The sequence below is a fragment of the Arachis stenosperma genome, chromosome 6 (assembly GCF_014773155.1).
Source record: "Arachis stenosperma cultivar V10309 chromosome 6, arast.V10309.gnm1.PFL2, whole genome shotgun sequence".
Classification (NCBI taxonomy): domain Eukaryota; kingdom Viridiplantae; phylum Streptophyta; class Magnoliopsida; order Fabales; family Fabaceae; genus Arachis; species Arachis stenosperma.
In genome coordinates, this window is record NC_080382.1 from 1,616,641 (window position 1) to 1,641,125 (window position 24,485).

At 33.0% G+C, this 24,485-nt stretch overlaps 2 protein-coding genes across 2 annotated transcripts; one reads left to right on the forward strand and one right to left on the reverse strand.

Moving 5' to 3' along the window:
• Positions 1 to 12,903: 12,903 nt before the first annotated feature.
• On the forward strand, positions 12,904 to 14,092 carry LOC130932790 (RING-H2 finger protein ATL3-like; the record flags this gene model as incomplete). The annotated part of the gene is made up of 1 exon (XM_057862206.1): positions 12,904 to 14,092. A coding segment is annotated over one exon (861 nt), but the record flags the coding sequence as incomplete, so codon positions are not given.
• Positions 14,093 to 17,518: 3,426 nt separating this feature from the next.
• Positions 17,519 to 23,710, reverse strand: LOC130936739 (pumilio homolog 23). The gene is made up of 10 exons (XM_057866882.1): positions 23,429 to 23,710; positions 22,998 to 23,361; positions 22,446 to 22,742; positions 21,935 to 22,102; positions 21,367 to 21,510; positions 20,313 to 20,432; positions 19,910 to 20,095; positions 18,950 to 19,098; positions 18,546 to 18,728; positions 17,519 to 18,208 (listed from the first exon to the last, which is right to left on the reverse strand). Exons 1-10 carry the CDS (start codon positions 23,575 to 23,577, stop codon positions 17,773 to 17,775), a joined length of 2,196 nt encoding a protein of 731 aa, XP_057722865.1. The 5' UTR covers positions 23,578 to 23,710; the 3' UTR covers positions 17,519 to 17,772.
• Between the last annotated feature and the right edge of the window lie 775 nt (positions 23,711 to 24,485).

Genomic DNA, 24,485 nt, shown 5'->3' on the forward strand with positions numbered 1-24,485 from the left:
AACTAATCCGAGCTTCATACTCGGAATTCAACATGCGCATGCCGAGCATAATACTCGGACAAGTACACACCAGCATTTTCAACATTGGTCCCTACCTTCTAACAAATGAACATTTAAAATTAATCCGAGCTTAATACTCGGAGAACAACGCGCGCATTCCGATAATAATACTCGGAGAAGCACATGCAAAATACAACAAACAAGTTATTCCAAGCAAAGCCTAAGGGATAATCAAAACAGTACATTAAAGCCGCTACTATCAACAGACCAACCAAACAAAGAATGGTTTAAACCACCATCAGTAAACACAAAGCATTCGTCTTTCCCATAACGGCACACCAAATAGGGTCTAACCAAAATGCATATCACATCAATCAAAGCTATTTGTTTCAAACCAAGCTATATACTCGGAACACAAAACATCACTGTTAAACATTCAGGAAAAAGTTCAAAAGACAAAATAGCAGCAAGCTCCGAAGATACAACAAGCATTAATAAGACAAATACTAAAAAACTACTCTATCTTATCGCCTATGCTGGATCCCTCACTCTCACTTCCAGCAGCACCTTCATCTTCCACAAGTTCATCATCAACAACAACCTTCATAACATCGAGCTTTGAAGGGTCAGCCTCAGGATACAACACCTTGACTTGAGAAACAGCGCGGTCGAAACCTTGGGCAAAGGCCTCATAAACCCCGCCTTCTAACTCTTTGATCCGAGCAGACAACTGATCGACCTCAGACTTCATGTTCTTCAAAGAAGCCTCGTGCAGTTTCCGCTCCTCAGCAAATTCAAGCTCTCTCTTCTCAATGGAGGAAGACAGCTCAACAATTTTCTCATCCCTTTTCTGGATAATTCCAGATAACTCTTCAACACGAGTAGCCTCTTTTTCCTCTCGCTCTAAAGCAAGTTCCTGAGATCGACCAATAGCAACAATGCGAGCGCCAATCACCTACAAAATAAGGAAATAAATAAGTAAACACCAGCTAGAATTCAAAAAGAACAACAAAGTAACCCATACCTGCAGAAACCGACTGACACCTGCTCGACCAACATCATCAATCCTCTTCATATCGTCGGGAAAATAGCAGAGCTCGTCAGCCATGACACCAAAAGGATACAGCTTCGCCCATAAAGATCTGCCATGATCATCCTCATCATACCCATGAAGCTTCTTCTGCGATTCGTAAGCAGACTCCACCATTTGTAGTATTAGCGATGACTCACCCTTACCATCCAACACTTCAGCAAGGCCACCTTTGCCTTGTCCCCTCTTTCGCTTCGACCTCGGCCCAGGACCATACTGGGTTGCCACAGCAGCAGCGCCCTTTCCCACATTAGAGGAATCCTCTTTCTCACTCTTTTTACGCTGATTGAAATAGGACTTCAACCCGGCAGTGGTGATGGCAGGAGCCTTCTCGGCTACAGATTGAAAACAACCAGGTCAAGACACAGCAAAATAAGCAAGAATACAAAACAAACATAACAAAACACAATTACCTATATGTTTATAAACTGCTTGCCTATTGGTATCCCATTTCAACATCTCAGCAACTGACAGTAAACCCTTCGGACCCAAAGATTTAAACAAAAAATCCATAACAATGTCATCATCCGGTAATCTATCATCTACATCTAGGGCTTGGTAGGGCTCGGCACACCAGAAAAGGGGAAACCTCTCAACCAAATGTTCATTTAAGTAGAATGGAAAATCCTCGGGAACACTCCTAACCTTAACAAACATTGACTTAAAATCCTTAAATGAAGACTTGTACAGACCAAATACCGCCCGACGAGGATAGCTGCTAAGGTTAACCCACAAACCTCTATTCACCCCTTTCGCTTGAAACAAGGAGAAAAACAATCTAAGGGATGGCGGACACTCTAAAAGCTCCATCAAAATTTCAAAAGCTCGAACAAAACCCCATGAGTTAGGATGCAATTGGGTTGGGGCGCAGTTTAACCAGTATAAAACACCACATTCAAAATCGGTAAAAGGAAGCCTTACCCCTAACTCTGTGAAAAGACAACTATACATGTAAAAGTAAGACCAATCATCTAACCGATCATAGACACGGTCGTCCTTCCCACAAGGTAACAACTCAATCTTGATATCACTACCAGACCTTACCCAAACACTCGACCCCAACAACTTCACAGACTCTTCATCATCAAACTGAGACTGACGCTCTCTTACCCTAATGTCAACCCAATCATATGCACTCCCCACATTACAGTCCTCCATCTAAGGCAAGGAAAGGAAAAAGCAAAGTAGAAGAAGGCGAGTGAAGGAAGGAATCAAAACTGACCTTGCTTGCTCATTTTTTCAGACAAAAAATCCCTATCCCAGAACACAGCAGTTGGAAAGAGAAAGAAACACAAATGCACATAAAACCCCACAAAGGAAAACGGTTACTAAGCCCTATGCATTTACTTCAGGTTGACACGGAAGAAGGAAGCATTAAAGCCACTACACAAACCAATGGACAGGGGTGCCTAGAGAAGCGGAGCGGTTTTTCACATCAATCATGTCACTGGCGCGAAGAACGAAGCCACTCGCAACGCTCTGTTTTCCCAGACAGAACCAAGCCGAGCTTGGGGGCTACGAAGACCATGCGCGACAAAATCGGCAACCGAGGATCCAATACTCTTGATCCGAAAGCTCGCCTTAGTCCTGTCCACACCAAGGCTAGCTTGGGGGCTATGATACGTTACCTGTATCCTCGGTCGCCCGGCATGCTCGGCATGCGAATACCTGAGGCTAACGTCACATTCAACAAACTCGGAACAAAAGCAGATAAGCTCGGCCTCACCCAATCAAATAAAAAGACACGTGCATTATAAAACTCGGTCCCGTATCAGCCGTCCGAAAAAGCCGGCACACGATCAGGACCGAAGCAGCATCACCCAACGGAAAATAAGAAACGTGCTCAACTGGCTTATAGCACCAAAACCGAATATCTTAACTAATCTATAAACTAGGACTAATCCATATGAAAACGGTAAAACAATCTCTATAAATCCGGACTAATAGTCTCGACTGAGATCAGGTTCTATCACCCTCAGTCTCTTACCTTTTACTCAAAACTCACTTAATCATTCTCTCTCTCTTCTGAGATTATTACTAACTTGAGTGTCGGAGTATCTTTTGCAGGTATTCCCGCCGCGGTGTTTGATCTTGACCGACGTAAAACTCTTCCTCACGGCTGACGACTTGCTCGGAAGTGCTTAAGCTCGGCCTCCCAGTGTTCGGACGAATCAATAGTAAATAAAGAATGCGAAAACCGGTTATTAAAAGTGGGGTATTAATAAATAATTATCAATTGGTATAGGATGATCTATAAATAGAAATTTATGCAAATAATACAAGGAGTCTAGGTTTTTTAGAAAATATTTAAAAATTTAAAACATTTTCAATCTTTAGCATCATAGAATAAAAATTAAAAAACTTAAATAATTTTTCTGAATTTAAACGCTTATAATATATTTTTTTAAATTTTTAAATAAAATTGTTTTGTTTTTATATGAAATTTTTTTATATTTGTCTTTTTTTTTTATCTTTTTTTAATTTTCTGTTTCTTTCAATTTTTATAGTTTAGTTTTATCTCTGACATTTTGCATTTTTTTTCTTTTATCTTCTAATTTCGTCTATTTAATTTTTGTTGACACCACAATTAAAACATTAAAATACATACATTTTTTGATAAACATGGAATAAAAATTTGAGTAAAACACTAATATTATAGGAAGCGTTTCTGGTGAGCCAGTGTACAACACTGGAAGACCAGTACACCACGTACGAACAAGTAGCGCGGATGTCATTTGTCGTGGAGTGATGGTTGGAATGACCAACGTACCCTAAGATACCGTCGAAAAGACATAATTGGACAGCTTCGCGATTGGAAAAAAATTGCTCAACAGCTGGCTTATTATTCAAAGATGAAAGTCGAGTGGCTTGAAACATACACTGTTATAGATTTATAGTTCCTATCCATATGAACAGTCAACCGAACACACATGGAGAGGGGAGGGCGGGTACATAGTGGAATAGAAGATCATCAATCTTCATCCCATAAATGGAGATGGTTCTGTATTATTTACAGCCGTCTCAAGCATGCATATAGACGGAGAGAAGGCAAGTATGAACTCCATGGAATTTAGGATAACAAGTGCTGTCAAGAAGGAAAGCAAATTGAAGGAGAGACCCCATTGTAGCTGTATGGCTTGTTCCATACTAGTGCAACACATGCAGCACATCATACATTAATAACACGATAGAGGGATCTTTATGGAGAGTGGGAGCGGAGGAGACTTTGGATGTAAGTTGCAGAGTAGAGAAAACATTTGAACTAACAAGAAGTCGTAGCGATGAGCGTGCGAAGTGGAGGAGATGGGAAGGGGTGAGAACGGCACAACGAAGCAAGGCGGCCATGGACGACGGCATTCTAGTGGCCTGAAGAACCATGTTTTAAGTCAGGAGCAGAAAAAGAATCTGGGTTTGGGGCGGTTAGGTTGTTGGGTTCCGATAGCATTAAAGGACTTAGTCCAAGATAAGAAAAAATATCAAAACACAAATGTTAAAGTACAAACTAGATACCTCTACGCGTTTGATGGTTAGCTTCTGGCGAGGAAGATGTTCATTGTGCAATTTGGGCGAGGAAGAAGATACGTTATTAGTACTTACATTTGTTTTTGATGAATCTATTAATGCTTACGTTGTGTGAAGTGTGTTAGTGTTAGATTGGGTTTCCATTGGATTCTATCGGGTAGGCCCAAATCTAGAAAATATACAAACTAAAAAAAATTTCACATTGCATTATTTGATCTCTCCTTCATATCCGTTATTTATTCCCTTATTTTCTTCTTTAATTTCAATTAGTGCTTTTCTTTTTTTTCTTTTTACGAATTCAAGAAGTCACGTAATCTTTTTTTTTTTCAAAACAAATATCACTTTAGAGTTTCAAATATAAATATATTTTAAAAAATAATAATTTAAATATAATTAATATCTAAATATATTATTTTTAGATGTGTCAATTTGTAATAAATAAATAAATAAAACTGAAACAAGATTATTTAATAATACAACACTCATTATTATTATTATTATTATTATTATTATTATTATTATTATTATTGATGAAAGATGCACTAATAACGAGGGAGAACATTTTTTCTATTTTAAAAACTCGAATTTTGGATGCCAACATAATGCCTGCTGGGCCCATTATCACATTAGCTTGGCTTACCCACAATGGGTATTTTCACATAATCTTACTCCGCAACGTTCTAGCCGGTGAAAAGTCCAACATACACCCTCCTATCTTAATATTCACCATACCCATCTTACCTAGGATCTAAACCATTCAAATATTTAATAATAAATCTGAATGCTGAAAAACACTAGAGAACTGAAACTCCAATAAAATACAATGGAGTACCTGAAATGTTTCCAATATTATAATAACTACTAAAAACTTATTAAAAATCTTATGGCCCCCATGTTCCGCCTCTGTTGAAAATATACATAACCAGCAGAGATAAGTACAGAAACCATAATTTGCGACGGCAGTTATAATCAACCTTGTTCTGCTATTAAAAAAAAATCAATAATGTTAAATATATATAAAAATCAATACTAATATAAAATATATATTAAAATATAAAATACATATTAAAAATAAATAAAATAACACATATATTTATTTTATGGTAGTTGATTGTGATGTATAAATAATATTTTTTTTAAAAAATCTCTAAAAAAGTAATAATACATCTTTAACAAAAATACAAATATTTAAAAGATAATACAAATTAATTCAAAATAAATAATCTAAAATTATTTTAATAAGTACAAATATGAGATTATATTTAGTTATTAATAATTTAATTAAAAATAAATATGAATATTTACTAAAATATGAGATTATATTATATTTTTTATTTTGATAAATACAAATTAATTTTAAAAGTATTTTTTTGAGAGTTGGTAGAAGTGTACATGGAAAAAGATAACCTTATCTTCTAATGATATTATAGATGAGGAATTTGACTTGTAAATATTGTTGTAGTAATTATATATATGGTGAGTATACTCTACTACTTAATTCAGTTAATTGTTAAAGCTTAAGTATCAAATGTGCAATTTTCGGTTTCATTAACATTTTATTTAAAGCAAAAAGATCTTAACAGCATCTTTTTAAAACCCTCTTACCCCCACCAGGCCACCACTTAAAAGAAGTTAAAAATGATGCCATCATGGGCATAGTTAGCTTTAATAATGATATATTATTATTTTCACTTAGTATTCTTTTTACTCATTGAAAAAGAAAGGAAAAAATAAAAATAACATAGGTAATATTTCAGTCACCAATTGAAGATGGAAATTATATGGCAGAAAACGCGTTTGAAATTGTACAATGTACGCATTCATGTGTTATATAGCGACGGACCAACAATTTTAGTACGGATACAAAAATATATTACAATAAATTATTTTGGGCATCAATATATTTATAGTTAGAAATTAGAATTATATACATATAAGTATTAGAAAAAAACTACACTGATATGTAAAACGTATATTAATCTAACAAAGATTAGTTTATAATGTTTTTTTCTTCCTTACTTTTAATATAATTAAGTGTTTCTTTATATGTTTTTTAATTTAATTTTGGTATTATAAAAGTTTAAAGAACTTCTTTACATTCTAATTACATATTATCATATAAAAAAAATTACCTGTGAATAATCATTTAAAATAATAAATATAATTAAATAATAAATAAAAATTTATATTATTAACAAATCAAAATTAAACTATATATTCTTAACAATTATTCTATTATATATTTAGAATTATATTCTACATACAAACGTTTATACAAGTCTTTATAAGTCATTTATATTTACGCATTTTGTGTTGTTACTGTACGTTATTCTTCTTTTTGTTATTGCACGTTTTTTTCTTTTTCTTTTTTTTCTTCTTGCACATTCTTTTTTTTTTCTTTTTCGTTATCGTCATCATCAATACCACCTATTCCTCTTTCTTTTTTCATTGGAATTTCTTCTCCTCTTTTCTTTTTCTCTTTCTCCTCCATCATCAGTTATCTCGTTGTTAAAGATGATGAATAATTCAGGTTCAGATTGTCAAATGAACCAGAATAAAATTGATTATTGTTTTGAATCCAATCAAGTGGTTGAGGTGTGGTTCAATTCAAAAGAAAAAATGTAACGTCAGAGAAAATATTTTGGGTGTAACACAAAGATATTTGGATATATTTTAAGAATTTTGGGTGTATTTTTATTCTGATAAGTTCTGCATAATTCAAAACTCTTCCTCTGCCTCTTCCTCATCTTCTACTTTTTTTTTCATCATCATCACCATCTTCTTCTTCTTTTTTTGTTATTCATCTTTTCTTTTTTGTTTTACCTTCTCAAGTTTTTTCTTGTTTTACTCTCTTAATAAGAACAAAAACAAAAAAATCAAACAAAGAAGAAGAATAAATGCATAATGCTACAAAATTACTTAGAAGATGATGAATTTATATTTATTTAACTAAAAAAAAGAAAGAAATAAAGAAAAGAAAGAAGAAGAAAAAAATGCAGCATTATATGAAACATTTTTCTGTATTAGCAACAAAATTGGGTGTAACACGAAGATATTTAGGTGTATTTTAAGAATTTTGGGTGTATTTTTATTCTGATAAGTTATACATAATTCAAAACTCTTCCTCTTCCTCATCCTCATTTTCTACTGTTTCTTCTTCCTCGTCTTCTTATTTCGTTTTCTTATAATTTTTATTGGGAGAAAAAATCAAACAAAGAAAAAAAATACATAATGTTGCAAAATCAATAGAAAGAGGAGAAGAAAAAAAACGTAGTAACAATAACAACAATAAAAGAAACCACGATGAGGATGAAACGCACGAAGGTGAAGAAAAAGGAAGAGAAATGCAAAAAAGAAGGAGAAAGAAGAGGATAAAGAACGTGGAATACAAACGTTGAAAAAGAACTATTTTTTATTTCGTGCTATTCAAAGTTGAAGAGGCATGTGTTTACACGCTCTTTAAATTAAGAGTTATTTTTATTGAACTTCAGCTAATTTATATAGACTTGTATGTCAAAAAAACCTTGTATACGTAGCAAATCTCATATATTTATTATAACTATCCAACTTCATTAACTGCCAGTTAATTAGAAAGTCCATTTTTTGTGATATTTATGCATAAAATAACTTTTTCAATCAATAAAATGACGGCAAATAAAACTATTTAGGATTTAAAATAAAAAAATATTAATTAATAAATAGATAATAACTTTTTATTTCAACTAATTTTTTTAAAAATACTAATAATTTCACAAAGTATATCATCATCACCAATTGGTGATTTACTTATTGAATTGATTTTCTTATTTTTACTTATGATTATAAATTAAATTTAATAAGGTAATTCTTGTTGCATATATTAAGTTTAATAGAATAAATTTTTATAGTTGACTTGGTTAACATACCAGAATTGTATTTTTTTTCTTATGAGTTTGTAGGATCAAATCTCATCCTCAACAATTTTTATAATTGTTTTCTAAATTTTATCTTGTAATATGGAGCTAATTTGATAATTTGACTAATAAGTGTCGTATTTATAAAAATCTTTAAAGAATAAAAACTTTTTATTAAATAACTAAAAAATAAGTGTTAACGTATATATTAAAGAATAATATCGTCTTAAAGAATTTTTAGTTGGATAATTTAATTCATAACAAATTTTAGTTAGCAAATCAATCTATAAATTTTTATTTTATTAGACATATCATCAATTCTCACATTAAATTTTAGTAAAAAATAAATTAATTTATGTTATTATTTAATAAAAATATAATTATTTCTAAAAAATTTTAACATTTTTATATTAATTCTTTTATATAGACGAATAATTTAATTTAAAAACTGATTTATATAATGAAACAAAAGTTTAAAGACTGATTTAATAAATAAAATTTGTTAAGAACTAAGTAATCAACTAAAAATTTCTTAGAGATTATTTTAGAGTATCAGTAGCTCATTCATTAAATGAAAAGATTAACAAATATTTTTAACCAAATTTTAATTTAATTTTATTATTATATATTTTGTATTAGTTTTTTTTTTTTTTTTTAAAGCTCCGCCACTGCTTTCTTTCTTTTTCTCTTTGTAACCCACGTTTCGCCTTGGTATCACTTAATTATAAGATGAAGCTGAAAATTTTTAGTTTTTTTTTTTTGGGTTTGGTTGAAAATTTTCAAAGATGAGACAGAAAATGTACTCCAAGCTTTTGGTTGGGAAAGGGAGAGAATGGTGGGGCTAATTTTTTTTTGTTATGGATATAAAAATGGTGATATATTTTAAGGGCGGAGTTAAATTAACTTTTAGGGAGGGGTAAAAAAAAATTATAATTAACAAAGAATAAAATACAAATTTTAAGGGAGGCTAGATTAAAATTTATGTATAACTTGTAAGGAAAACGTGATAATTAGGAGAGGTTATTGTCCCCTTATTTTGTAGGTGGCTCTGCCTCTGATATATTTTAATATTATAATTTTTAGTGTTTTTTAAAATTGTAAAAAGTATACAAATTTGAGGGTTTAATTTCTGTACTTCAAAATTTTTAATTTTTTTAATACAAATTGAACGGTCTGATTTAGGTACCTCTCACAAATTAGATAGTCTGATTTTTATACTTCTACAAATTAAACGGTCTGATTTATATACCTCTATAAAAATTAGACAGTTCAATTTTTGTATTTTTAATAAATTAAATAGTCTAATTTTTTACTTCTCTGATTAAACAATTTTATATATAAAAATAACACTCTAATAATCCATATTTTAAAAAAATAATACTATCACTTCAATATTAAAAATAAAAAGTTCAAATAGGGGAGCCGAATGAAGGTAATTAGGCAAGTAAGTTTGTGGTTAACGTTTTAGGCTTTGACGTGTAGACTGTAGTGGGGAAAATGATGGCTCATTGTGAAACGATTCTCTTTCGGCGCCTTTTCCTTTTAGCTTGAAAAAAAAAATCCCTAACAAATTAAAAACTACTGCTTTTTCGGTGCTTTTTCATATGAAAGTTCTGGTAGATTAATATAGAGGTGCATATGGCCCGGACAAGTTTAAAGATTTGATCTGTATTAAATATTTTAGGGATTAATTTAGTATGATTTTATCAAATTTAAAATTAGATAAAGATTTTAATTTTTAAAAATAGATTTAGTCATTATTTTGGATTGAGTTTAAATCAAAGTGAAGTTGACTTCATTCGATTTATGTGTACTTTAAAATAATTAAAAAGAATATATATTTTTTAAATTAATTTTAATATTATATTATATTAATTATAAATTTATTGTTTTATTTTTAATTACACTCGTTGAATTATAAAATAAATTAAAATTTAGTCACCAAAAAAAATAAATTAAAATTATGAACAAATTCAAATTTAAATATGAATATCAACTTTTTTATAACAATTTTTTTTATAAATAATTTTTTTTTGTAAATTATTGTTAAAATTTTAAAGATCCAGTTTAAATCCGATATAGTTGTGATCCAGAAATATTTAGATTTCATCAAATTTAAATCCGGATTAAAATCTAAAAAATAGATCCAATATATATTTAAGATCAGATTTAGATCAAAACAAGCCCAATTTTATCTGACCTGTAAACATTTCTAAATTAATATTCATATAAAAATAAAATTATATAATTAATAAATATTATTTTTTATCGTCAATAATAATTTGTACTTATATTTATAAATATTTTATATATAAAAATATATAATTTACACTTGCTGCAATTTTATACATATTAATTAATATAATTGATTTTTATTCATATTTTTTAAAATTAATTTAATATTTATATTAATCAAATATTAATAAAAAAATACTAAAAATTGTTATCCCACAATTTTTTCTAATGTTTTAACCCTTTGCCATTTCCGGCTCACTTCACTGTCAGGCTAACAACCTTTTTGTGGCAGGAGCATGGATTTGGATTAATTTATTCGGTGATTATTCTAATAAAAATTTTATAATTGTCATTATACGAAGATATTTTATTTTAATTATCGGATGATAAATTGTAGGACTTAATTTTATTTAAAATAAAAATATTATCTTTATTTAAAATGTTACTAAACAAATAAATTACATTTTTAAACAAAAATTATCATCAAAAATATTTTTAGTATCTTTATTAAAATAGTTGTCAATTTATTTTAAAAATATTTTTATAAAAAATTATATTATATAATAATATTTTTAATAAAAATAGTTAGTTAATAAATTTTAAATATAATAATTTAATTATTTGTCAAATAATATAAAATAAAATTTTAATTATTTTATATTTTTATATTACAATTAAAAATATTATTTTAATATAATTTTTTAATATTATAAAAAATTTTGTATAATAATTAATTTTAATAAATAAAAAATATTTAAATATTTTATATTTATATATTTAATTATTTAAAAATAAAAAATTCTGTTATCATTTAAAATATTGTATATTAAAATATTATTATTTAAAACATTTATTTATGTACTGTGATATTCTGTATTTCGTAACACATTTAATAAGTATATAAGTGTTGAACTCATTTTAAACATATCCATTCTGTAATAACTCTTAATTAATCATGAGCCTAATCCACCTTGGCGTGCATATAATCGAATTTATTAGTGTTGTGTTACAGTTACACTTGCAGTGCCAAGATATGGTTCTTCTTTTCTGGAAAGAAACAGAGATGATATTTTAGTCTGTATTTCGTTTTCTACGTGGTTGATACGTTGAATGATCTGAATTGGAGCGTTTTAGGGCAAAATCGTTAGAAGAAAGAAATATGCGAGTCATATATATATATATAATTTCACATTCACGGTCAACACGACACAAGACAAAGCACCGCATGGATGGCAGGAAAAGGGACTTGAGTGGTGGCTTCACTTTCAACTTTTAAAGGCGTCTTCTAATGTTATGGTATTTTGGTCAGCATCACATAGCATAAGTAATTAAGGATTATAACAACTAGCAGTTTAGCACTATTTACTATTAGAACAACCATTCAAATTAATCCCTAATTTTGAAATTATATAATTTGATCATTATTTTTAAATGAATACTTACGGCTAAATTAATAATTGAGAGATGTTAGATAATAATTTAGTCAAACATATTAAATTATTTAACAATTTTCAACAAATAACTTTATATAAAGATACATATAAATTTTCATTTTATTTTTATTACTTTAAAATTTTTGAGAATTATATTTGTCAAATACATTAGACTTTTGTAGTTTTCAACCAATTTTTAATATGTATTTTAGATTGATAATTTTTTAATAAATTTTATTAAAGACATTCTTTTAAAAATATTATTATAAAATAAATTAATTTAAAATTATTTCTTTTAAAATATATTATTAAACTATTAAATTAAAAATGATGAATTGTTAACTAAAAATATTGGTCTATAATTAAGATAGTTGGCTCTTAAGTTTTTAACTTAACCAAAATACCCAGTGAAATTCTTTCAAGGTTTATGTTGGATGTTTACTTTTTTATTAATTAAGCTTTGAATGGCGTAATTCGTTAGTTTTAAAAGTCCAAAGTTCAAAGTCCATTGTGGAGGGTTGTTTCTTCTTCCTCCAACTTGCGTTGATCTCTCTCGTGTACGCTTCTTCCTTAAACTTCATTTTCAACCTTCTAAACCTTCTCATTCAAAAACCAAACCCAACTTCCTCTTCTCTTTGCACTCTCTGCATATATATATATAAATTAAAAGTTATAAACAAACTAACCTTCCCTCATTCCCATCGACTCTGCAACTAGCTGCTAAATTTAAACCTCTACTTTCCGTGTTCTCTTTCAGCAAGTCGCGATGGGTGACTCGTCGGTGCCAAGTGACAAGTTGGGCGATTCTCCGGCGGTTGAGTTAACGGGCAAGATCATGGTGGTGGCCGTAATAGTGTTGTTCATGGTGGTTGTGTTCGTGCTGTTCCTCCATCTCTACGCCAAATGGTTCTGGTGGAGCATTGGAGAGAGCAACATTCCCCAACCCAGAAGGCGGCGGCGGCGCTTTGTGTTTGCTCCTGGTCAAGACCCGGCCAGCTCCGGCGGTGTCCGAAGAGGCCTTGAGCCTTCTGTGCTGAGATCCCTGCCGGTGTTGGTTTTCCAGCCGCAAGATTTCAAGGAAGGAATGGAATGTGCGGTTTGCCTTTCGGAGGTTGAAGAGGGGGAAAAGGCGAGGCTGTTACCAAAGTGCAATCATGGCTTCCACGTGGATTGCATTGATATGTGGTTCCAATCCCATTCCACTTGCCCCCTCTGCAGAAACCCTGTGACCTCTGCCACCGAATCTTCTTCTGATGCAGCTTTCCCCACAAATGTCTTCGTTTGGGGGAACCAGGCCCAAGTGAGTTCTTCTTTGGAAGAAACTACTACTTCTTCGTCCTCGTCATCTTCAGCTAGCAGCAGTGACAGAGTTCATCATCATGGCGGTGGATCGTTGGTGATTGATATACCAAGCGAGATCACTTCATCTTCTGCAAGCAGGTTTGCAGAAGAAGATGAGATGAAATCTCCCATTACAGGGAGACTGAAATCATTGAAGAGGCTGTTAAGCAGGGACAGGAGGATGAATCCTTCTAGTCCACGTTCTATAGACCTTGAACATGCAACGGGATCAGGGCAGAGCTCTAGTTAGCTAGGAATTTTCAGGGATGTTCGTTCGTTCTTTCTTTCTTTCATTTTTATGTACATGGTGGAAAAATTTGTTTTTATATTGTAAAAACTATAAGTAACATTAGAGTAGATTAGTAGGCTCATAAATGACCTACTTTCATGAACTCAATTGTATTTCTTTTCTATCTTGAATTTCTTTAGCCTTTAGGAAACCCCTTTCAGCCATCAAAATTGTCTGAAACATTTACAGCTTCTTTGCAGAGCAAGACTGTTATTTGGATTGATGAATGCTTCTACGAATATGAATACGAATACAAATTCAAATTAATGACAAAATAGACATTTCATTCTTCGTGGCATCAAAGAGAAAAAACGGAAGCTATAAAACTAAAGGGCGGCTTCTTTATATTCTACCTATGAAACACGAACACTTCATTGAGTTGTCATGTCTGCGTATGGGACCCATTTTGGATACGACACTCACCGATACTCGTCTGACACCCGTGTCGTGTCTTAATAAAAAACGAAAAATTCTTTTCCGGATACGGACACACCTAAATATCATCACGTGTCAATTTGTCTAATCTTATTCTTAACGTAGATTTTTAAAATAAATTTAGATATAGTATATATTATTATTTATTAAAACAAAAAATATTTTAAATATTAAAATAAAACATTAAAAATAATTAAAAAATTTAATTTATATTTTATATGTACGCATGTTTTCATGTCATGTAAGATTTTAAAATTTGCGTGTTGGCTTGTCTCATATCAGTATCCGTGCATCATAGTATTCTACTATTTTGGGCGACAAAAAGGACTAGATATGTGAACTTCCTTTCTTATCTTAAAAATCGACTGCATAATAGTCTTGCTTAATTTTAAATTATTATTAACAAACAACTACGCATTCCACCATCAATATGGACTGAATCAAACCTATTAACCTATATATTGGTGGAGTTTCATTAACTACCACCCTTAAGAACACTGGTTGTTTTTCATTTTCTATAACTCGTTGCCGCCATTTTTAGTTAGTTTTATATCACACTTGCATTGTCGTTTTCTATGTCTTCGAACTCAATGACTTTGTTTTGTACTTCTACATGTTGATTTACGACTAATTCAAAGGACAACCGCTTTGACTGAATATTATAAACAAAAGAAACAAATCATTAGTAAGACATCTAGCATGGGAGTTACAATATACAGATAAATCTGACATGTCCTGCTGCTACTAGTAGAGCATTAGTAGTGGTATTTACTACTTGGGGGAGAAACAAAAGTGGATGGGTTTGTTAACAACCAACAGTAACCCAGAATACAGACCTCAGGAATTTCTGAACACATCATAAGATTCATGCATGCAACTTAAAGAATATATATTTATTGGCAGATATAGCAACCTACACAGAGTAGAGGAGTAAAATTAGCTGAGATCATATAATGCAGCCTCCAAACTAAGTTCATCAATTCCAATACAAACCCCGGCATGACGAGGAAAAAAAGAGTAAATGCCCTTTCCGGTCACTAACTATTTGCCCGATGGACTTCCCACTCTCTAAGATGGATAAGAGTAATAACATCAATTGAAAGCAAGGGAGGATTTTGCTAGATGCTGCACGGCAGTCATGGTGTTCACACTTCCGGTGGTTGGACTGTCGTCCATCTACAAAAAAGAAATCCGCCAATTGCCAAAACCAGAAAAGTAAAACACCAGACCATGGTAGACTATCAAATACAATGAATTGATTAGTAAATTGCGTTGTGCAGAAAAGGAGTGTCAACAAACAAGAATGTTGAAAAGGAGCATTAAGCAAGACAGAATAAATGCTTTGTGATAAAAGGTATGAAGAGGAAACTATAATTTCATTACGATATGGAAAGTATAAAACACACTTACCATGAACCAAAGGAAGCCTGTAAGTATGCTGCATTCATATTCCATAAATTAAGCACCATCCAATTGACATTCTTTTGAAAGCTGTCCTCTGTTTATCATTTCTTTTCAAACAAAAAATTCCATGTGAATTGATTGATGCAGGCCAAGACAATCCACTAGTCATAGACTCATAGCAATAAAGATAGCACCGTGGTAGACTATCGAAGATGGAGAACCAAAAAAAAATATTACAAGATAAATTAAAAAATTTAAAATATATAAAAACAGCGATGTATAAAGTATAAACTTTGGAAAAGCACGATAGCCATATGACTGTAAATCGACATGGAATGGAACTATGGAAGCAACCAAAATGTGAACATAGAAAAATAACAACACAATCTTAGAGAGAAGAAATATAATGTACTTTATAAACAGAATCAAGCTAGAGTCAATAAGCGCGCACATAATTTAGTGAGTGTAGTAAGCTGTATGGTATGCCTGCATGTGATAGGAGAAAACCAAAATCAGAACTTCATCTGCAAAGAATTATAGTCCCTCCAACTAAACAAGCACAACTCAACTGAAACGGAAACCAACCTTGCTTTCGTTGTTTCAAAGACCATTTTAGCCTTACCAATCCAGACAATGAGAGCGGTTTTCAAATAAACAAATAAAGAATCCCCATAAAACATTATACGGTCATGAGGAGGAGGAGGACTCCCACCAACTCTCTTGCATGATTATTTTAAATTTAGGAATGTTAAGAGCACGATTGGCCTTTGATAGAGAATTGTAATCATGGCATGGAATACGCAACAAAACATAGCCATTCAAACCTCATACACTGAATATTTTCTTCTTTTGTTTCCGCGACTAACGCATGAAACTATCACCTAAGATAATCATTTGCTGCTGCCTAATGCGTCCATCGGATTCCTGGTGCCACTGCCACCCACTAATAAATATTTAATATCATATCATCTACTACACTTACAGTTACAATAACATCACGTGGCCGATCACATGACCTTTCTGAGATATCTGTCTCCGTTTTCACCAAATCCAAAGGCTACACATACTACAATACAAACAAGATACAGCGGTCAAAAGTTGAGCACATGATCCCACATGTTCCCTGTAGCCTCAGACAATGAATGAATCGCAATTCCCAAATCCCACCCATAATAAGATTCAATACTCAAAATGCAACAACCACAACAACCATAACAACCAAGATACCCCTCACTACCATGAAGGGCTGGTCCCTGCCACTTGCTACTCTTGCTCTTGTGCTATCACTCTTATTATCAGCCTCTTCTAGGGCCAAAGCTGAGGTTCCCCCATCCCGACAACTGCGCTTTTTGTCATTAAGCAAAACTTCATCCTCTCCTCAACCTCCAAGAGATTTGCCACCCAGGAAGAGTCGTTCCAAGCAGCTGGATTCGTCTTTACGAAGAATTCCACCAAGCAAATCAAATCCCACACAAAACAAGTAACTCTTACTACTAACAGTTTCTCGCCATTCGATTATATGCTGCTGCCTATGATTGACAGAAACACCGTATTTCCATCGCAGGTTCAACCCTCCCTCAGATGGTTGAGAGACAGAACAAACACTGCAGCAGTGCCAAACACATCCGTTTTTCTTCTCATGTCTTTCATTTTCTTCTTGTTTCCATTTCTAAGCAAACAGAACAACTGTTAGTCTACAATGGTGTTTTGCCTTCCAACTGCCAAGTGTCAGTGATTATATGTACAACAGTTTATATTGTATTTCACAGTTTTGCTAACCAAGCTTGTTGAGTTCTGATACACAATATATGATATTAGTATTCTTAAACATGGATTTATCTCTGAAGTTTGTAGCAAAGCATTACATACATACAGAAGAACACCAATGATATACTGGAGTCAAGGAGGACATGGGAAAGAGAATATTTGGGGAAAAGAATTTTATATTTTTGCAATAATTACCTTTTGACACACAACGCGATTGCTCTTTTCAGTTACAAAGTCTAGCTGATATTATAAATGATACAAAATCGTAAGCAAAGAGAAAGTCATCCAAATCTATCATACATCAAATGGTATGCCTTCATTTTCTAACAAAAATAAAAAAGTCATCCTCCACTCTAATCAATGTTATGCCTTCATTTTCTTGAGAGAAGCTTCACGTACATCATCTCTTTGCCGTTTCTTGTTAGACTTTCTAGCTGTTGCCATAGCTGCAGTATCATCATTCTTATTCCCAACCTTTTTCTTGTTGGACATTTTCTTTCCCCTTCTAAAGTTATTATTGTCATCACCAACTTTGGCAATGTTCTTACCTTTCTGCTCTGATTTTCTCTTGAACTTCTGCTTGCTCAGAAATGCTGCAGCAGTACCTAGGGATTGGTTAATCTCTTTCCTCAATTCTGTCACTGTTTTTGGATTTGATTTATTGTTTGAACTTCCGGCAAGAAACCGATCTTTTCTCCTTGGCTTTGTATCACTGGAGCCAAATGTAGAGGAAAAATCTTTATAAGCAAATTCTTTGGAGGCTTGTTTTGACCTCCAACGATCAGGATGGGAAGCGAACCTGGAGAAACAAAGCAAAGGCATGAATCATTACAGAAAAATTTTATAAACTCAAATTTACAAGCAAACAACAATTCAGAACTACAGCATTCCTTTGGATGCCAGATTAATGCATAGATTTTGATGTAAGAATGCTAAACCCTCCAATAAAATGCATGCCTGTCTTTTTCTCTTTTTTTGTGTGTGGCAAGATGGGGGGGAGATAAATTCTTGGTTCGTGTACTCTTTAGTAGAGGGCAGAGCCAAGGGATTCTGGAGGGGGGGGGGGGGGGGGGGGGGGGGGAGGGGATGGAAAGTAATAAATTGAGCCATTCCACAATAAAAAGCCAAAAGCATACCAGTCAACATCTAGTTTCCTTAATAGGTGAGAGCCCTGCTTTGTCTTCGAGAGCTCACTCCGCACAGCCAATAACTCAGAAACTATAGACTCTCTTAGTGACAGATTACAGGCAGTGAAGCACTTTTCAATCACGAAAGCACCCGATGAGTGAGCTGCTACCTTTCCAAAATGGCTTTCTAGTCTACAAATAAGTAAAAAGAAAACAAAGTTACTCAATAAAGCAGTGATTTTGCATTCTATTACATAAATTTTATTTGTTATTTCAACTTGTAGTGTAGAGAGGTTGTGGTGTCTTTAATAAATAAATAAATAAACCCTAAAGACAGAGTTTACTGAATTTATTCCTTTAGCATAAATTAGAACTTCCAAATAGACATAAATTCAAGAGATATGAAGACACACTTTTTAACTAATCTGCATTTCTCTTTTTCAGAAGCACTTGAGCTTAGAAAGGCCTCAATAACGTGTGATCCCTTTGCATCTCTCACTGCCTCAAGAACATGAGGTGTTTCCATGGATGTTATACTGATGATATAAGGTTTAATATATTCCTGCGAAAACAGAGTAGGACAACATGGGCAACAAATTAATACAACTTTACATAAAAATAAAAATTTATTAAAAAATGACTTCTTATATATATACCCAAAACTAGCACATCATGGTATATACGTTTCCATTGACTCCAGATTAAGCATAAAATAACATCATAATGACACCAAAAGCTCACCACACTACCAGTATCTGAATGTCCATTATTATCTCAGGTAAAAGAAACTACATAAAGAATAACCCATCTCTAAAAACTGGGAGAACCTGTCCCCAAGCACCCGAATATTAATCTTCCAAAATCCTACAAGGCTACAAGAGGACTTGGAGATGATCATGATTTTCATAATTAATGGTGAAGACTGAAGTTTTTTATTTACAAACAACAAATGGCAGGTCTGCAAGCAACGTATAAGTCTAGTTTGGCATTCCTTTTGACTTCAGGATCATTGACATTAATATCAGATCAGGAAGCGATGAGTAACACTTTTCTTAACCCTAAACCCAAAAAAAGAATTGGAAGGAATCCGGATGCAATCCCTCTTTATCCTTTTCCTATAATAGATCATCTTTTCCTTTCAATTACTTTTCAGCCAACAGTGCAAAGCATGCTCTACATAACAATGCCCATTCCCAGAGTAGAAACAATTCTAAAATAATGCAAGATCTCCTAACAATTAGGAATCCAATGGTTCCTATGGTTACACTTCAGAAGCATCCACATATGTTTGTAACAAACACTATGCAGGGGGAGAACCCTAACCCTTTTATGAATTGTGCCACAAGATACCATTAAAATTCAAGTTTGCTTACACTTTTAAACCGGAATATTGCCTGCAGAATCAGAGAACCCATGACATGCATTTTATCTCCACTTTGCCAGCTCCAATTGGACTTGTCTTCATAAGAGAAATAGCTATCAAGAAATAGTAGCCGTGGAACAATACATTTTGGAGACTCATCCGCTGAGCATACTGTTTTGGCAAGGAATTGACAGCACTGCCACAAATTGACAAAAAGGTTATGAAGTTTATACAAATATGAGCACCAGATTTATGAAAGTAAGATGTCTTCAGCATGCAACAAGTTAATAGTGTTACACCATTTACTTTTGAGCTTTGACTGAAGATTTAGAAGCAAAGAACTTAGTCTACAATTTCAAAGACAAATATATAGATCAATTGACTCATCTTGGACTAGCAACAAAATTGCAAACCTTGTGTTCATTAAAATGAAGCCTCTCACTGGCAGCAATAAGTGCAGCAACAACTCCTGACCTTCCCATTTTGAAAAGATCCTCCATATTTGATCCAAGTTCATCCCAGATCAGCCTCATCTAGAAAAACAATTAAAGGGATTCAAACAAACATGACAAATGAATTTAGAAAGATGGAACTACAACACAAATAGGCATTTTAAAAAACGGTGATGCTACATGTACAAGCGTTTTTGTAACCAAGTCTAACTAAGTTGGCACAAGCCCATGGAAAAAAAAGAAACACACATGCATCATCGATCCTCCTTCTCCGCGCTTTCCAGCACAGAAATTTTTGTTGGTGAGTCCAGAAACTTATTGATATAGCACAAAAACTTTTTCACATAGCACAAATTTATCAATATAACAGAAATATTTGCACATAGAACATAAATTTTTGCTGTGAATGTATTTTGTTGGTTGGGTGAGACAATGTTCTGGACATGTGGTCTTTCAATAATTTGTGTTGTGCTCCAAAATTAATGTTTTTTGCATATTTTATTGGTTGGGTATCAATGTTTTGGACATGTAAATCAAAATTTTTGTGCTCAAGTTTTCTAAACATACAGAGAAGAAGACGATGACGAAGACGATGATGATGATGATAATGAAGGAGGATGAGGAGGAGGAAAAAGAAGGAGGAGAAGAAATCAAACAAGAGAAGAAGAAAAAGACATTGAAGAAGACCTTGAAGAAAAAGGAGGAGGAAGAGGAGGAGGAGGAGGAGAAGGAGGCAGCGACGATGACGACATTGTTGAAGAAGAAGAAGACAACGACGACAAGAAGTTGAAGAAGCACGTACAATAAGTGGACTTGGTTCAAAAAAAGCTTGGCTGCCCAGCTTTATTGTTTAAAGAATATATGCTAGAGAGTAGAGACAAGTACAGTGTGTGCAATATCAAGCAACCAATTTTACACTTAGAATAGATCACCCCCTCTACAAGTAGTGCAAAACATCCGGTATCAATAAGATTAAAGAGATTCAATCATTCAGAGATATATATAGGCGTAATACCAGATCTTGATTGCTTGTATGGGAAATCAATGCTTGTACAACAAAGTTCCCGTGTTGATGAGATGATAACTCAAACAATGAATTCCTGAATACTTTTGTAAACAATTCATTGAACAAGGCCTCAGGAGATACTTCCAAAACAACCTGCAAAAGATTTAAAAGACTTGCTTACCTCCAAATGTTATAGAGAAAGGATTTCATTGATGCCTCCATAAAATTAAAGGCAAAAGAATAAAATTATTAGAAATGGACCCCGTAAAACATCCAAGATTCAGACCACTTTCCACTAAGACATATTTTAAGGTGTAACTTTTGAAACCTTTTTAGGACTATACTCATGGAAAGGTTAAATGAGAAAATATGCATTGGTTCTTTAACACCAAAAAGCCATGGCAAAAATTCAAGTCTGTTGTAGAGATTTTGGAAAATTCAAACTTCCAAAAATCTCTTACAATAAGATTTAACAAATTATGTGTAGGATTTTAAAACTCATCTCTGCATTATTCACAAGCTCAAGCGCTAATATAGCTAATTATAGACAGTTTCCCCTCATCTATATTTTTCTCACCTCCATTAGATGGCTAAATTCAGCTTCTTTTGACAACTTTATGAGCTCTGCAACTACTGTATCTTCTAAAAAACTGCCCTCTGGATTTCTCTTATCTTTGCAGCCAAGAAGGATGGGAATCACATGTAACAACTCTTCATCATTGCCTGCCAGAACTCGTAGAGTCGTCTGCCATTAAATAAAGAAAATCATTTAAGATGATAGGTATGAAAGTGTAAAATGAACAAGAAGCACATAAAGGCAGCATAGAAAATGTTTTGACCCAAGAGGTTACCAAGTCAAGATGAAATCCTAGAATCTCTTCAATGTGTGACAGAGACAGTTATAAAGCAAACAAATCCAAAGAAATTTTACTCAAAAGCAGGCTATAATATCTCACAGAAGCTTCATCATATCATCAACCACATTTAAGGTTCCCCTTTAACATGATATTAGAAAAGGCCAAACCAAGTCTGATGCTGTATCCATTAAATCAACAACAACAACAAAATAATATATTTGGAAAACGTGCCTGAAAAACAAAACTGCTGAATGGGTCAACTTGTAGGGTCTTGATGCTTTTCCCAGAATTCTTTAACATCTCCGACACAAATAACTTGAGCAAATTTGGAAATCCAGACTGAAAATTTGTTGCATCGTGTTTCTTCGAAACATTCAAATTCAACCGCCCTGCCAGTACAGTTGCCGCTTTTGAAAAGTAATATTCAGACTTATCTAGTGGTACTCCCTTGCAAAGGCAAAGTAGAGTGCGAAGCACATGAGAACCATAGCAATTACGCATCACCTCAACAGAACTAGCTGCCATGACCTGCCAAGTGAGTAGTACACGTATAAGAAGAATTCACATCTGCAGCAAAGCTAGGTATAACAATTTGACATCATGATTCAAAATATGCATGTGCAACATCAACTAATCTTTTTCGCCGGCTAATCCGTCTACCTAATCAATTGAAAACATTAAAGCAAGAACCAGGAATCACAAAAAGGTATTATCTAAGAGTCAATGTAGTATTAAGAACTGGTTGTGCTGTTAGTGTAACTAGTAGAATTAGTTGCGTTGCACCTTGCATACTGTGGTTAAAGCCTCCTCGAGCTGAGGGCGAGCATCCTTGTCTTGAACACGAGTTGATAAAGACTTGAGAATTGCCTCAGCTACATGAGAACCGGACCTATCCATGGCAATAGCAGGGAAGTTATCGGCACACCTTTGAAGGAAAGCACAGAGGTGTTCAACATCAGATCCCTGAATGATGGTTTCCAAAGTGTGGCTTAGAATGTAATCAGTTGCGACCTCAAATTCGAATCCCTTAGTCTCTTCGAGAGCGTTCCCACATATGAGAGTGCGTTCCTCCAACTCAACCGCATTACTTTCGAAAAGGTTAGCGATTTCTAACAAGTATTTGGATATTTCAGGATCAACCTGTTTCCTGCGAATAGCGTAACGTTCAGTTTCAGGTGAGAAGGAACCGAATAGGGATAAGGGATAAGAAATACCTGATACGGGATGGTTGAGGAGCGGTAGAGCCATGGCGGTTGAAGGTCTTAGTGTCTTTCATGGAATGTTGCGTGTGTCCATGCCCTTTGTTATGTTGCTGCTGTTTCTTGTTCTTTCCTTTTCGTTGGTTGTAGTGATGCTCACCCATTGAATAGAGCAGAGGAAGAGAGGGGGAGGCAGCTGTTAAACTGTTTATTGTGGAATGAATGACTGGTAAGTAGCGGCGGCGGCTGCTGCTGTGGTTTTGTGATGGTGGCGCGCTACTCTGCTCGCTTATTGTAGTTTTCTAAGCAAGTAGCAACTGCCAAAGCCTCAGAGGGAACTCCAAAACGCGCCGTATTGTGTCTTACCAATACCACTACCTTTGCTGAAGAAAAAGGTTTAGGAACCAAAATCGCTTTAGGCCTTTAGTCAACTAATTAAAACATAATATAAAAACATTTTAAATTAAAAATAATAAATTATATAAACTTTAAATAAAATAAAATTTAAGAATTAAAATTTAAAATTTATTATTTAAGTTTTAAAATTTAAAATTATGATTTAAAATTTAGAATTTATGATTTAAAATAGTCCGAGTAGTTAGTGGTAGTAAATAAAATTATAGTGTTGGATAAAAAAAATCTAATAAAGAATAAAAAAATAGTTTCACTATACATGGAAATCTTTTTGACAATTAAGTCCAACCCAATTAATCTAAACTCAATAAGATCCTACACACTTCTTTTTTAAATTTTTTTCTAAAATAAAATAAAAAATTATTATTTTTCAAAACCCTATTTTTCAACTTTAATTTTTCAAATACGATTTTTTTTAAGTAAGTTTGTCACACTCTGGCGAACTCTATAATTTTTATAAAGTTCGCCTAACGCCTGCAAACTCCACTTCAATTTTTTATAGAGTTTGCCAGAGTTAAACGAACTCTGTAAAAAATATAAAGTTTCCAACAGGTGCGGCCAACTCGCCCTAAATAAAAAAAATCTTATTTCGGAATTAAAGTTAAAAAATGAAATTTTTGAAAAATAATAATTTTTTATTTTATTTCAGTGAAAAATC